The sequence below is a fragment of the Carassius auratus genome, chromosome 13, assembly GCF_003368295.1.
Source record: "Carassius auratus strain Wakin chromosome 13, ASM336829v1, whole genome shotgun sequence".
NCBI lineage: Eukaryota > Metazoa > Chordata > Actinopteri > Cypriniformes > Cyprinidae > Carassius > Carassius auratus.
This window is the reverse complement of record NC_039255.1, coordinates 6503687-6519030: the sequence shown is the minus strand read 5'-3', so window position 1 is coordinate 6519030 and position 15344 is coordinate 6503687. Positions and strand designations below refer to the sequence as shown.

At 37.9% G+C, this 15344-nt stretch overlaps 1 protein-coding gene and 1 pseudogene across 8 annotated transcripts in view; both read right to left on the bottom strand.

The window, feature by feature from the left end:
• Positions 1-15344, bottom strand: part of LOC113112445 (protocadherin-15-like) — a 171470-nt gene that overhangs the window by 1869 nt on the left and 154257 nt on the right. For 3 of the 8 annotated variants that reach the window (XM_026278031.1, XM_026278026.1, XM_026278027.1), the window contains 6 exons: positions 13291-13299; positions 12741-12854; positions 5225-5246; positions 4211-4249; positions 3333-3388; positions 1955-2066 (listed from right to left, as the gene is read on the bottom strand). In XM_026278031.1, the coding sequence (XP_026133816.1) occupies positions 1955-2066; positions 3333-3388; positions 4211-4249; positions 5225-5246; positions 12741-12854; positions 13291-13299 (352 nt within the window). The remainder of the gene's footprint in view (positions 1-1954; positions 2067-3332; positions 3389-4210; positions 4250-5224; positions 5247-12740; positions 12855-13290; positions 13300-15344) is intronic. The other 5 variants (XM_026278029.1, XM_026278030.1, XM_026278028.1 and 2 more) reach the window with 5 other exon arrangements.
• LOC113112448 (protocadherin-15-like) lies at positions 8456-9392 on the bottom strand (annotated as a pseudogene).

The following is a 15344-nucleotide window of genomic DNA, read 5'->3' as shown; positions in this document are numbered from 1 at the left end:
AGAATCTGCATCTGTTACTTCTGTGGTCCCTTCGGTTCCGGACTGCCTAGATCCTCTCTCAGATCCTGAGCCACTGCCAGAAGTTATGGCATCCTCATCCACTTCTGTGATTGGCGAGAGGCCTCCAAACGTCTCATCTGAACTCTGAATGCTGCTTTCTGTGGCATATGGTGTACCTCCACTTTCTGCTGCTGAGATCACACTTGACCTCCGTGATATTGATCCCTCACTCATCTCACTAGCTGACTCTCTGCTCTCTGCTGCTTCATCCTCAACGTCGGCGTCTTCTTCTTCAGATGCCTCTTCTTCCTCCTCACTTTCCTCATCAATGGTGTCCTGGGAGGATCGGGTCATGATGCTCTTGCGAGAGCGGCGGCTTCCTCCTGCTGATCTGGAGCTTGTGGAGCTTCTCTCACTGCCGGACATGGAAACAGCATCTGATTCTGTGTCATCTCTGATGCAGCAGATCCACTCTTTTCTGTCCCGGATGATGCAGAGGCACTTGCTGACCCTATCTCACCACTACTTTCCTCACCAGATACTGATGCTTGTGAAGACCTTACTGAAGACCGTGCTGAAGACCCCTTAGAGATGCCACCTGATTCACTGCCACTCAGAGTACCACTTGCACTTCCAGAAACACTCCCACTTCTGCTGCTCCGTGTTCCTGCACTTGAACCCTCTGAGGAACCCTTAGTACGGGATGATTTCATTGAAGAGCGAGCAGAAGATGGCTCTGATCCTGACTCTTCCGTCCCTTTAGACTCTTCATCTTCTTCCTCTGACTCCTTTTCTGTGGCAGAACTCTTCTCAGCACTGGACTCTTCCTCAGTTCCTGATTTTTCAGTCCCAGATCCAGACGCAGTTCCTGAGGTCTTTCCAGACCCTGACTCTTCCTGCGAGCCAGATTCCTCCTCTGAACCTGACCCTTTCTCGGTTTCGGATTCTTTCTCAGATGTTGTCTCTGCCTCTGAATCCTTTTCGGTTCCTGACTTCTCAGTCCCAGATTTGGATTTACTCTCTTCATCAGATTCATCTGGTTCTTCTGGCTCTGATTCAGAATCAACCGTGCTCTCATTGGCATCATCTCTATCCAGATCCACTTTCAAATAATCCTTATCATCAGTGGATCCTGCTACGCTGCTCCTCTCAGATGATTCCTCCTCATCCGAGGCTTTCTTTCGGCTCTCTGCCTCTGATCCACTCCCGCTGGCCTCTGGCTCACTGACACTGATGGACACTTTTGATTTCTTCTCTTCTCTCTCTGACTCGGCTGCAGACTCGTCCTTCTCACTTGCAGAACTACGACTGATGGTGCTCTGTGATTTTCTTCTAAGTTGCAGCTTGTTTGCCAGATTAATGCGTTTCAGGACTTTCCCAAGTCGACTCCTGGCAGAGGATGTGCCATCAATGGAAGCGGCTGGGCTCGCCCCACCCGTCAAGCTCTCTTGACTATCAATACGACGTGCAGATGTCAGCTTGGCATAATCTTTGTCTTTCTTCCCTTTCCCAAACATCATCGGGAAGATCTTGGCCTTCTTCCATGGGGAGGTAGGTTCAGTTTTCTTCCCAGCAGCTAGCAACTTGCTGAGCTTCATGACAGACTTCAACTTCTTTGCAGCTTTGGATTCTCCAGCTTCAGCCTCGGCTGGCTCCTCATCAGGAACTTCTGGCTCTACCTGTTCGATCTCATCCTCTGGTGGGAAATCCTGGAATCCCACTTGCTTTCCACGCCCACGACCTCTCCCTCGCCCACCTCGCCCTCTTGCCTGACCCTGTTGTGACATTATTTCCTTTAAAAAATCTTATTAATCACAGGTTACTTAATGAAATGGTCAAACCTGGTATTAAATGATAAATTAAACAGAAATAATTTTCTATTGGTGAGGACAAGATTATGAACAAAAAGAAAACATTTCCTTCATGCAGCCTGTGAATGAATGTGTAAGATTACCTCTGGCCCACCATAGTAATATCCATCATCTTCCATGATGGCCTCTCCATACTCATCATACATGGGTGTAATCAGCCTCCTGCGGCTGCCGTAGGGTGGATACGGATCATACCTGGAGGTAGGAATGGAAATATTACAACATGTGAACATAGCTTTATCTAGCACACAGCAAGTTTCAAGATAAGCTTTGCCAACATTAAAAAGTTTGTCTTGAAGTGTTGCTTTTCTCTTTTATTTTAAAATGAAGCTATACATGTTTATTTGAACTTAAACTTAATTTAATTCTGCTTCCCAACATTCAAATTTGAATAGCAATTCTGCATCCTTTGTGAAACCTCAATTCAAATCAAATGCACCTGGAGTTCTGAGTATTTTGGGGGTAACACTTCCAACAGGTTTAAAAATAGGTGCACTTGTTGAAGATGGGAAAGCTAAAACAGATGCCTCATTACACTTGCAATCAACATCAGCCCATGTGTAGATCCACCCACGCAGGACAAACAAACCCTGTGATCCAGGGATTAAAGGCTGAAACCCATTTAAAGATTCCTAAGCTCTCTAAATAGCCCTAATAGATCTTCAGCAGGCTGGGTCTCTCTGATAGCAGGTGCAGTTCAGCCTGACAGAAGTGCAACATTTATCTTTCCCACTCTCTACCTGATGTCTGTGGAATCAAAGCCATCCTTCTTTCTCAATGGCTTTGACTATGGACAAAGAAACCTTGATATTCAAAGGAATTAGAGAAAAGTTTTTAGGGGGATTCTCAAGAAAATAATTCTTAAAAATTATATATTTTTTATATTATGTACTTTAGCATGACTGGAATTCTGACTAGACTATGTGCAACCATTTTAAAATGTTAAATAAGACCTCAAGAAGTCTATCATCAGAGATCTTGTTAAGGCACATCATCTGTTCTGTGGTGCTCACACAGCTGATGTTCAGAGCACAACGGAGGCCTTTAAGACCATCTGCTGCTCCTCTTGCTACAAAAATTGAATGACTACCGAACATAATAGAGGATGCCATTACACTTGAGTCTGATCTCTGAAAGTCCCACTAGCAAACATGCGGTTCACTAAATGAATCCACTGAGCTTAGCTAAAGATGGCTGTGTGGAGGTGAGGACATATTCATCTCATCAAAGCTTCCAGCATTTCTTTAGATGGGCTGACGTTAAACCTGAAACCTGAAAATACTGAAGAAGTGAGCATAAGATGATTGAAATTCAAAAGACATGGAAGAGAGACAGAAAAAGAGAGCTAAGGGGGCAGAAATAACATATTTCAACTTCAAGAGAGGATGTAAAAACATCTGAAATACACAAACTCAGTCTAAAACAAATATGCACTAGCCTTGTATCTACACTGAAACGTACCCTTGATCGTAGCTATAGTAGTCTTGGGGGTCGATACCCGATTCCATGGAGAGGGCCTAAAATGCAAACATAAAGACAGATGTCAGACTTCAGCTTCACACAGGCTACTAAAAAGTCAGGGTTTGGTGCACAATTGATACAGTCAATAACATTTCCAGCACACTGCATGCTTGTTCACTCATTACTGTAACTTAATTTAAATAATTTAATATAAATCAACATCTAGACTACCGTCCAAAATTATTATTATTATTTTTTTTGGTGGTCTCTTATTCGCACCTGATCAAGCTGATCATTTATTTGATACAATTTTAAATGAAACATAATATTACAATTTCAAAATGACTTATATATTTAAAAATTAAATTTTTACTCCAGTATTCAGAATCACAATCCTTTAGAAATTCTTCTAATATGCTTATTCGATGCTCAAGAAACATTGTTGTTGCTGTTGTTATTATTATTATCAATGGTGAAAATTACGTTTTTGTTGTGCTGTTTACAATTTTTGTTGAAACAATTTTTCAAGATTCTTTGATTAATATAAAGTTCAAAAGAACAAAGTTAAAGTATCATGGACTGAGTGGACATGAGTGTGAATAAATGACGAAAGTTTTTTCAGGTAAATTGTATTATTTAGCGATTAAAGACCCCATGAATTTGCCTGACGAGTGCAGTTTTGTCTCCTTTGACGTATATCCCACTGAAAGAGATTTTGTGTGACCTTAAAGCGAAACAACTTAAACTAACAAAACTTAAATGTTTGTCATCGGATCTTTAAAAAGAAACATTTGGACATCAGTAACATTAGGAAGATTTGTCAATACACGAGAAGGAAAACTAAGGAAAAGCACCCAAAAAAAAAACAGAGATGCTACCTCAGGCCGGAGCAGAGAGGGTCTCAACAGCTGCTGCTGCTGGCAGAGTCACAAAGAGAAGACGGAGAGGAGAAAAAAGATTTGACACTAAGAGAGAATACATGAGAGGCAGCACAGAATAAAAGGCAAAGACAAAGGGAACAGCAAGAAAAGATGTTGCTGCATTTAAAATGAATGATCAGACAGAGACCATGACGGCAAAAAGATGTGCAATAAAAACAGGGGGGGGCATGCTCCTGGTGAGGAAGATAATGACAGAATTGCGGATGAAGGAAAATTTTCCATCTAAAGAAACAAACCCAACTTTAAGAGCTAAAGTGCTTGAAAGGTCAGAAAAGGTTGTGTTTGACAGCATGCATATGCAACCTATATGCATTAACTTTGCAACTTAGACACTGAAGTGACATGTTCTCACTGCAAAATTATGTGTGCGGGCTGAACTGAGAAAAGACATGACTCATCAATTTACACTCCTTAGTGGGGTGCAAATGAAAGTTTAATGGCAAAGTTTCTTTTGCTCCTTTCATCTCATTGAGATTCCAATGTAAGCCTCTCACAAGGCACTAATGGCAGCCTGAAGTGACAAGCGAACAGGGCAGTCTTACCTTCGACTTAATAAAGGCCTATATATTAAAGAAATAGTTTCACCCAAAAATGTACATTCTGTCATTAATTACTCACCCTCATCTTCGGAACACGAATTAATATAAATTGTTTGATTTAATCAGAGAGCATTTTCTTGAATGTGGTAGTTGTGTTGCTCCCAATGGGTGGAGTAACTGCTCTAGGAGTTAAACAAAAATATCTTCATTTGTATTCCGAAGATGAGGGTGAGTAGTTAACGACAGATTTTTGGGTGAACTATCCCTTTAAACCAACTACACAGAACTGGATTTTTAGTCAAATCAAGTTCTAAAAGTCATCATCATGATGCCATGAGGTATTATTCATATCCATGCAGTTTCAGTTAATGTATGAGTGTATGTGAAATGTAAAAAAACAAAAAAGACTCACCTCTCTGCCAAAGCCACGCCTGCTGAAAGAGAGAAAAAAATTCTTGTAAAGAACATCTGTTGACTAGCTAAGTGATTTTAGACTTGTTCTTGTAAAGTCTGACTCACTTTTATCATACAGAAAGCATTTCAACACTTGCTGTCATCTCTTATCATTGGACCAGAATGAAAACACCACATTTAAATGGGAAAGCACTTCAAAGATAAAAATGCACTTGGGGAAATGGCACAGATAGTCCTGACACAAGCAGTTTTACCTACAACGATGACTTCAAAAGCATGTTAATCAGTTTTTTTTCCAAATCAGTCATTTTCTGATGAATGGTAAACCAACATATGCACACATACTCACACTCATGCACAACCTATATTTAATGCAGTTGCTTTAAAATCATACACTAACAAAATTTCCAGGAAAGTTCCATTTGAGAGATCTCTCAAGGGCCAAGAATGAAACCCGCTTAATGCACTGTGACAGATGAGCAGCATGTTGTTCCAAGTGTGTGTGTGTGTGTGTGTGTGTGTGTGTGCGAGTACCTGGTATTCCCTGAATTATGGGAAGCAAATGTCCCCACACGTTTAATAATACCAGTAAATATATTTTTTGGGGGGGGGGGGGGGGGGGGGTATGGGTTTTCCATGAGGAAACAAGCTTATAAGTCATACAGAATTATAATTATTTTTATTATTAAATCTAAATCTTAAAATGAAAATCTAAAAATGCTAAAAGTTTTCTTGTGAGGGGTACGTTTAGGTGTAGTGTTAGGGTAAGGGGATAGCAAATACAATTTGTACAGTATAAAAACCATTACACGCATCGAATGACCAAATAAGGCATTGAAACCAGTGTGTGTGTGTGTGTGTGTGTGCCTGGCCATAGTTTGCAACAAAATTTTCCCACAACATGAACTACATCTGAAGAAGCGTCCTCAAAACTTACATAACTTACATAAAATAATAATAAGAAGAAGAAGAAGAAGAAAACATGCCACTGGACATGTTCCTAACATGATTAATAAACCCCATAAATTAAGATGCACAGAATGGCATGTTCTGAGGGTGCATGTTCTGTTTCACATGAATAAGTAAAAAAATACCCGTCAAACACACACAAACACATCTTTCCCACACATACTGAATGAGAATGGCAGATGAGTGATATGGGATATGTGTGTGCATGAGTGTTTGTGTGTGTGTGTGGGTGTAGGAGGAAAGTGACTTCTCTCTAGGTGTCCTTCAGAAACAAAAAAGGCTGGTTCTCTGTTCTATGAATACAAAAAATAGACTTGCAGTCTTGTGGAGACTATTATGTGAGACTACTTTGAATGAAGGGTCTCAGAAGGACAGGGGGGCACATAACACATCTCCTTTCATATCACCTGCTTCACCACACAAAATAAAACTAATCTCTCCTGCTCTAGAAAATGAAAGTACTTCATCTCAGCACTTCATCTTTTAAAATAGATCTTATTATGGCGTTTTATTTGGCATTTTTTAATAGCAAATCAATAGTTAATTTGATACATTATATATAAAAAAAATAAATTATAAAAAAATTGCGTTGCACAGATCACACCACATTGCAATTTTCGTAAAGATGCATTTGTCCTCATGTCCTTCCAAAACCATTCATTCAAGACATCACGGTCTTCACAAGAATGCATGTCTGTCTGTATATTAATGTTTATATTTCACAAATTATTATTTTTTCTCAGAATTGCAAGCAACAAAGTGAGAATTGTGATATAAAAAAATGCAATTACCTTTGCAATATTTTGTTGTTTTGATGGCAGAAACATGGCTTCCTTAAAGAACTGTAATTTCATTTAATTTCTATGTACTCGTTACTATAACTTTTTAATTAACTGATTTATTTTTGTGTGTGTGTGTACTTCAAAAATGCCTTCACACTTCAGAACCGAGGATGAGACATTAGCAAATCAGAGTGCATTTGCTTATGGGATGATGACAGATTTCAAACAGATTTCTCGATACAGATGAGGGAGATGCCATCTGCACATCCCTGCTAAGATATTGTAGGAGCAGTTTGTCTGAATGGAGAGACACTGACTGCCTGATGGGGTGAATACAGTGGGGAACGGCATAGCAGACGTCCCCATGCCATGTGCCACAGAAACGATTAGCTGTATTGTTTAATCTCTATGTGATTCTTGTCTGCTTGAGTTTCTGAAAGGGCAAACACATCTGCAGGACCTAACCGAGACAGGAGAGCTTCTGGAGATCTGGCACTCTAGACAGCTTTTAAAAAGGGTTAGTGAGAGTGAAAGAACAGGGAAGAGAGATAGAGGTGAATAAATGAGAAAGATATAAAGAATGACCTGTTTTTAACCTTCAAAACCAACCCTGTTTACTTTCTTAATGCATATTCCTTATTGTGAATTATTTACCAGTGTTCATTATTAAAAATAAAAAAATAATTTCTGAACCTTTAATAAAAATTTAATAACCTGCTCTTCCTCTGAAATGACCTTCCTTTTCCATTGACATTACTTAGGCTGTACAGGCTACTGAATTATATGATTTGGTTCATCCTTTTTCTTTTTTTTTTTGTGATAAAAAATCTGATCTTTAATTATAAGGCCCATCCTCATCGAACTTGATGACAGCTCTTCACACCAACATCTGCCTGCTAGGAAACATGTGTCCCCAGTTAAACACTAAATATTCCTAAACAGTGACAGTCTTATTTATGTAATATAGCTAAATATATAATTGAAATAAAAGTAGAAAAATATACACTACTATTCAGAAGTTGTAGGTCACTAAGATGTTCTTATTCTAACCAAAGCTGCATTTATTTGAACTGAAATATAATAAAAAAACAGGACTATTGTGAAATACTGTACTATTACAATTTAAAATATGTTTCTATTTTAATATATTTAAAAATGTAGTTTATTCTTGTGCTATTAAAGCTGAATTCTCAGCATCATAACTGTATATCTATATATTATAGAACAGCATTTATTTGAAAAATAATGTTTTTGAAACACTCGCTAATAACATAAAAACAGCATAACACCTCTTAGCCACATTGAAGCTGGCCACATGAAACACTACGCTTTTGACCTTCTTCGAAATTTACTACTATACAGTGCTCTCAAAGTAAAGTGCCCTTGAAATAATAGATGAAAAAGTAAGTAATGAAATTGAGGAGGTGTAGCAAAGAAGGTATTAAAAGAGTTGCAGAGTCAGAAATAAAGGGCTGAGGTGGGGGGAATGTCTCATTCCACTGGGATTGGTTGGTTTGAGGGATGAGCAGAAGAGTTTGATTCTGATTAGCTGTCGTCTGTTTCACCTGGTTTAGACTCTGGCTCTTTCAGCACAACAGTCATGGAGTCTTAACTTCCTTCTTTGCAGCTGCTGTCATCTTTCACGTCATGGCTGTCAGCGGATCTGGGCCTGCTCTTGAGGATCCCTCTTAGTTTAGGTGTAGGAGTTAGAGACTGAACAGGAGTTGGGGTTGGTGGTGGGGTGAAGTCCTGTTGCAGAGGTGGAGGAGAAAGAAAAGAGTGGGATGGGACAGGATGAGGGGGTGGTGGACCTTCTGGAGAGTCCGATATGAATTCCAATGTGATCTCACAAGGCTGAACTTCCTCAGGACGGGTGGAGTCGGCCGCTGAGCCATGGGTGGGGGAGGAGTCTCGCCATCACCCCCGGTGATGATAATGCAGGGTGGGATGTCCTTACCAACAGAAATTGGACTGGATGAGAACATGAAGGCACTTAGCAGTGGGTCATCTGGATCCAGAGATGCGTAAGAGTCCCAGCTCTGTCTGGATGTCCGTTCGGCTAAAGCTTGCTGCTCAAACTGTCTGGCTTGTTCTCGGACCGACAGCTTCGTTTCTGTGCTTTGACCACTTTGATCTACTTCAGCATCAAGTTCTTCCCTACTGTCCTTAAGTCCCGCCTTCAGCTCTTGCTCCTTATATTCAGCAGGGTCCCAGAGTGCCTGCCGGTGCAGAGCATCGTAAAGCCCTCATCCTCGAATCCGCCACATAGTATGTGAGCAGCAATAGCACAAGAGGCGAAGGCTCTTATGAGACTCTTGTCGATCCGCCTCCTCGATTACAGACTTTCGGCACCTTCTGCAGCCCATGAGAGAAAATTAAGTGAGATGAGAGAAGACTTAAGCATGTGTGGAAAGAGACAGGGAGGAACAGCCATGGGAGGACAGAGCGCTAATGACCCACTACACAAAAGTCCTTCACTTTAATGGACTTTGAATGAGCTCGGCCAAACAAATCTGCTCACAATTTTAGATTTAGCTTTAAAGACGCTAAAGAAAATACTCTCAGTCGGTACTTCTGAGACAAATAGTCTTAAAATAGTCTTACTAATACTTTCCATTCGATTCAGAAAGTTGAATTTTCAAGTTCCTAATTATTGTGTATAATACAATCATTACACAATTCTTATCATAAAAATTAACTTTCAAGAAAAAGATGTTTACAGTTTAAAGCTAAAATACGATAGCAAGGTTTTGAAAACATTTCCATAACGCCATTTTTGATAAAAACACACCCATTTTGCTGAACTATAAACACTATTCCCCTTATTTATATACTGTACTGCTATCTGAGCATTGAATAATGTGACAGTCTGCGATATTAATTAGGAAAACCCTACATCCAACTTTGCATGAAATGCAGGAATAACACAATGAATGCAAGCAGGCATCAACATTGTGTATTTTCAGCTGTGAAGCACAAAGATCATACACTAGCACTCACAAATCAGTCTGAAATCCCTATCTGTTCAATCTGTTAATCTTTGTTCAAACATCAATCAAGATGATCTGTGACAACGGCGAGTCTCAAAGTGAAGGATGTGAGAAGCGTGTTTGTTTGCTTTGAGGAGAGAACTGCGAGGAACTACAGCCAGGAGACGAGGGCTTATCTAGTGAAAAACTACTAAAGCTTTAATCCACTAAAGAGCTACACATACTTATCTTTGAATTGTATGTGCATTTTTTTAAGTAAATCGCATCAAAATGTTCCTTTAAATATGCAATTCGACAGAAAATGTGACATAAAAGCTAGCTCAACTGGTAGAGCACTGCTCTAGCAAGCAAGCAAGCGCAAGGTTGGGGGTTTGATTCCCCGGGAACACATGATATGTAAAAATTGATAGCCTGAATGCACTGTAAGTCGCTTTGGATAAAAGCGTCTGCTAAATGCATAAATTTTTAAATTTTAAATTTATTTAATTAAATTTTTCATAAATTTAAATGGTGAAGAAAACTAGCAGAGCAGTTACACAGGGACTAAACTACGAACCACAAATGTAAGCCAAGAAGGATTTTAAAATACATTGATAGAAGCGTGTAAGAAAGAGCACTGCAGGGAAATGCAGCATATTTTATGTTACTCACTGTAGTCCTAGCCTGATAAATGCAGAGAATGAATGAAAGAAGAGAGGAAAATACATATAGACAGATGGATATGATGACAATATAACACAGACAGACCCTGTTCACATTTGGTATTAACATGTTTTTTTCAGTGACCGAATCAAAAATAGAAACCAAATGTAAATGCATACACAACCATCTTTTTAATCACATAAAGTACAACTAAGCAAGTAACTTATAAATGGCAGTTTCTGTGGATAGATCTCTATTCAAATCGCAATGGAAAAGCACTGGAGTACAAGGAATAAATGCAATCCAGCTAAATAATATCCGGAAACTCTCTGGATATGAAATGCATGTTAACATCAGATGTAAATGGGCCTGAGAGATACATGTAAAAGGTAAATAGAGAGGAAAAGTAACCACTCGTCTGTTCAATCATTCATTACACATGTTAAAGAAATGTGCATTGTTATAATTTCCAGTCTCGCTCGAGAACTCTGGTCTGACGCACATGGGTTCTCATGGTAATGTCATTCTCACATGTTGTTTGCGGACCAGACAGAGTTGTCGGCGATTGTGAAGGCCTATTATGAAGTCATGCAATGTGAAACCCCATGTCACCGATCCATCATGCAATGTGAACACAGCAGTAGCTGAATGCTACCCCAGTCCGACGAGTTTGAAAATCATGCAGTGTGACCTCGGCATTACTAAAATAACTGGGGGAAAAAAAGACATATAAAAAAATGTTTTTCAAAAATATTGTACAAAATGTAACATTTTAAAATTAAAAATAACAATTAAAATTTTAATATTATATATATATATATATATATATATATATATATATATATATATATATATATATATATATATATATATATAACTTTTGTTTTTGGGGTGCAATTTCTGTTAATTATATGTAAAAAAAAAAAAAATTATGAAATGAAGCTCCTTAAATACTGTTTTTAAGGTTGCTGACAGACTACTATTATTATTAATATCCAATAAAAGAACACAATGAGCAAACAAATCCTGATGTTCCTTTCTGCTGATAGTATTAAACTGCTGATCAGGAACACGGTCCATCAATCTCAGCCTCTTTTCTAATGGATTCAATACAAAACCCATGTCTTTTCCACTGTCTCTGTGTGTGTTAGCAGCTGCATTTGTTTTGATTGCATTGCATCAAAAGCATTTTAAAAAGCTTTACCTGAGGGACACAGATGCTGTTCCACGGTTAAAATCTTTTAATCTATCAACATTTCATTCCACTTAAAAACAGCCTTTAGCTTGGAAATGGACTCCTGCTGCACCAAACCCACACGTCCAGTGATAACATCTCTGTGGAAGGACTTAGTAAGCCAAAAACACAGCTAATTTACCAAAGACACAATTACCTTTGGGATGTCAAAAAGGCTCACTTTGGAGAATGGCAAGATTTTATAAAGGAAAAGCTTTTATTTTTGCAAATTAATAACCAGATTAGGGCAGTAAAGAGGTAGTTCACCTAAAAATGTTATATTCTGTCATTCTATTATTTGCACTCACATGACATTCCAAACATGAAAGACTTTATTTTTCCTCCATGAGTTATGAAATAAGATATTTAGCAAAATGTTCATGCTGCTTTTGTCCACACAAATTATAGTGAGTGGCAAAAACCATACACTTTGCAGCAGTTTTGTTATAAATTTCAAAAATAATTACAAAGCAATGGTATACATTGTGAATTTTTAAAAGTAGACTGAAATACACATTTTCTTGTACTGTAAACATACTTCAATAATCTTAATAATCTTTGTTTTATTCACAACTTATATATATATATATATATATATATATATATATATATATATATATATATATATATATATATATATATATATTACAATGCACTATGGACTACTTTTATGGTGCTGTTTTAGTCCTTGTTTTGGTACATAATATTGTTGTGGTGTTCAAAGAAAGAAAGTCTACCGAATGACTACCGAAATTTCTGAGATAAATTTATTTCAGAATTTTAATTTTTAGGTGAACTATTCTTGATTTTCCTGCAGATACACACACAAATATTTTGAGCCATCTCTCTGCTGTCTGGTTGTCAGGTTGAAGGTGTTATATAGGACAGGTAACTTACATGCCTCTGTCTCCCAGCTCCTCGTAGTGATTGGTTGGAGCGCCACCTCCTGTTGTTTTGCTGACAGGAAGAGCCATCTGGATACGGGCGGTTTTGGCACACTCAGCCTGTCTCCTGTAAAGCATCCCCAAAAAGTGAGTTTCATTCTTTTTAAAAGGCTCATTTCAGCTCTATTATTGGAGTATAAGAGGTCTGGAGCTCCAGCAACTCTCATTTGATCTGTTCCAGCACTTTTTATTCATGCAATGCAAAATATCATGGGTTATTCAGCACCTTTCACACTAAGATAAGGTGTTTTATTAGGAGGGAGCTGAACCCAGCTCACTTTGTACTCTACGAGGTCATCAAACCAGTAATTTCTGTTCAATTTCAAAGGCATCGCTATTGTGCTGGAATCAGAGAGAGCTGGAGTGAGTACGTCCTTTGCTTCTCATCTCAATTCATGCATTCTACTCATATGTTCCTGTTTTAAAGGAATGAACAGAATAAGGAGGGTACGGAGGCACACAGTCTCTGACAAATAATTCATCAAAAAAGAATTTGAACTTACTCTTTGAATCTGAGCGCAGGGTCCACATGCAGCGACAGGAAGAGCAGTGAAAGAGGAAGAGGAAAGAAGGGTTGTTAGATAATTAGGCACAGGAATAATGAAACAAAAACACAAGTAATGATTATTAAAAGAAAGACTGTAAATTTAAAATGTTTATTTACTAATATAATATAATATAATATAATATAATATAATATAATATAATATAATATAATATAATATAATATAATATAATATAATATAATATAATATAATATAATATAATATTTACCCACAGACAAAAGAGGCCAAGTGGTTTAGAAAATGGATAGTATAATATATTGGCAAAAAAAAGAAAAAAAAAGAAAAGATAATATAAAATACTAAATATGAAACTATAAGAAAACTTTTAACAATTTATATAAAATATATAATTTCAAATAAAAATAAATTATCAAAAAATGTTAATGTTCCATTTATCAATTATATCCGTTTACTTGTATGTAAAGGGATTTTCTAACCAAAGATTTTCAAAACAACAACAACAAAACAAAAAAACTATTTTAGGTACATGAATAGCCATTTGCAATTGTGGTTAACTGTCATTAAAGGTATGGTAGGCGATTTCGGAGAGGCTAGCAATGGCAAGCTAACTTTGAAAGCATAAGATCCCACCCTCCCTGCAAATCATTCTCCAAAGCTTCGCTTCCTCCAAAACACAAAATTCACCGGTGACAAAATATTAGAGTACAAGCACACAAGATTACAATAATAATTTCCATTTTCACTCGGTCTGCATTAGCATATTACATTAGCTGATTACATTAAATACATTTAGACCACTTAACTTGGTGATTGCTATCAGGATGTGAAGAGACTTTCAACCAGAATAACAACCAAACAAACTATCCTGCATTTAACTTGGTTAATAAGCACATTTTGTAATAGATCATGATCTTAATTCATATTTTTACAATGTTAGAATTTAGATGACTGGATGACTGGTAGTTCAAATTCTAATTTCACAGGCCAGAGAATGCTAGTAGTGTTGAACCATGCAGTCCATTTTGTTTGCAGATACTGCTGCAGAAGTGTGTGCATAATTCATACTGTAAAATGTGATAAGAGCACAGGTTTATCCCACATCTCCTCAGCTGAGAAACAATACAGCTCTCAGCAGTAACCCCTCTCTGTCTCTCTAGCTCTCCATTCTCCTTCGCATCTTTGTATTTCATCCACACAGTCTCTCGTCCTGACCCTGGGCTTCCTGGAGGCTATCGAAGATGTGATCCTCTCAATATTATTTATTTAACCAGAATGCAATTACTCTATAAAGACAGTGTGAGATCTTGTGTTATATAAGCTTATACGTGTCTCCTGCATATATTGTAAACAACCAACTAATGACACAAATGTCACTTCACCTTTAATACAAGAATCATAATCACACAATGAACTCTTTAATATGTGTAAAAACATCTAAATGCAGTCATGCGTGTGTGTGTGTTTGCGAGAGATCAAGCTTCACAGACATACTGTAGGTGTGTGTGTTTAGCTGTTTGTGTTCGCTCTGTGATTACCCATCTGTTATGTATTTACACAATAGCTGATGACGGACTCATTGGTGTGTGGAGAAGGTCAGGACCATGCTCACGTCTCAAGAGAGCTGCTGTGTGTGGAGAGCAGACCCATATGCTGGGCATTCATGAGATGTGACGGATGGATCGAATGCCTGGGATATGTCACAAATGCTTATAACTAATCTGCTTTCACACAGAGCTGGCTGGGAGATTAGCCTGTTAGCATGGCTAATTACTGAAAAAAAAGCCATTTTAATACCTGGCATCCAATACTCATCTCCCTCACCTACTGTGCATGTTATTTAAGCCTGCCCTCAATGCTCTCAGAACCGTAGAGGTTACAAATAAAGACGTACAACTGCAGAACTGCAGTGTTTTCATAGTAGCTCTGAGAACATATAAATACTTTGTCTTTATATGTTAAATGTATATATACCGTATTTTTCGGACTATGAGTCGCACCTGAGTATAAGTCGCATCAGTCCAAAAATACGT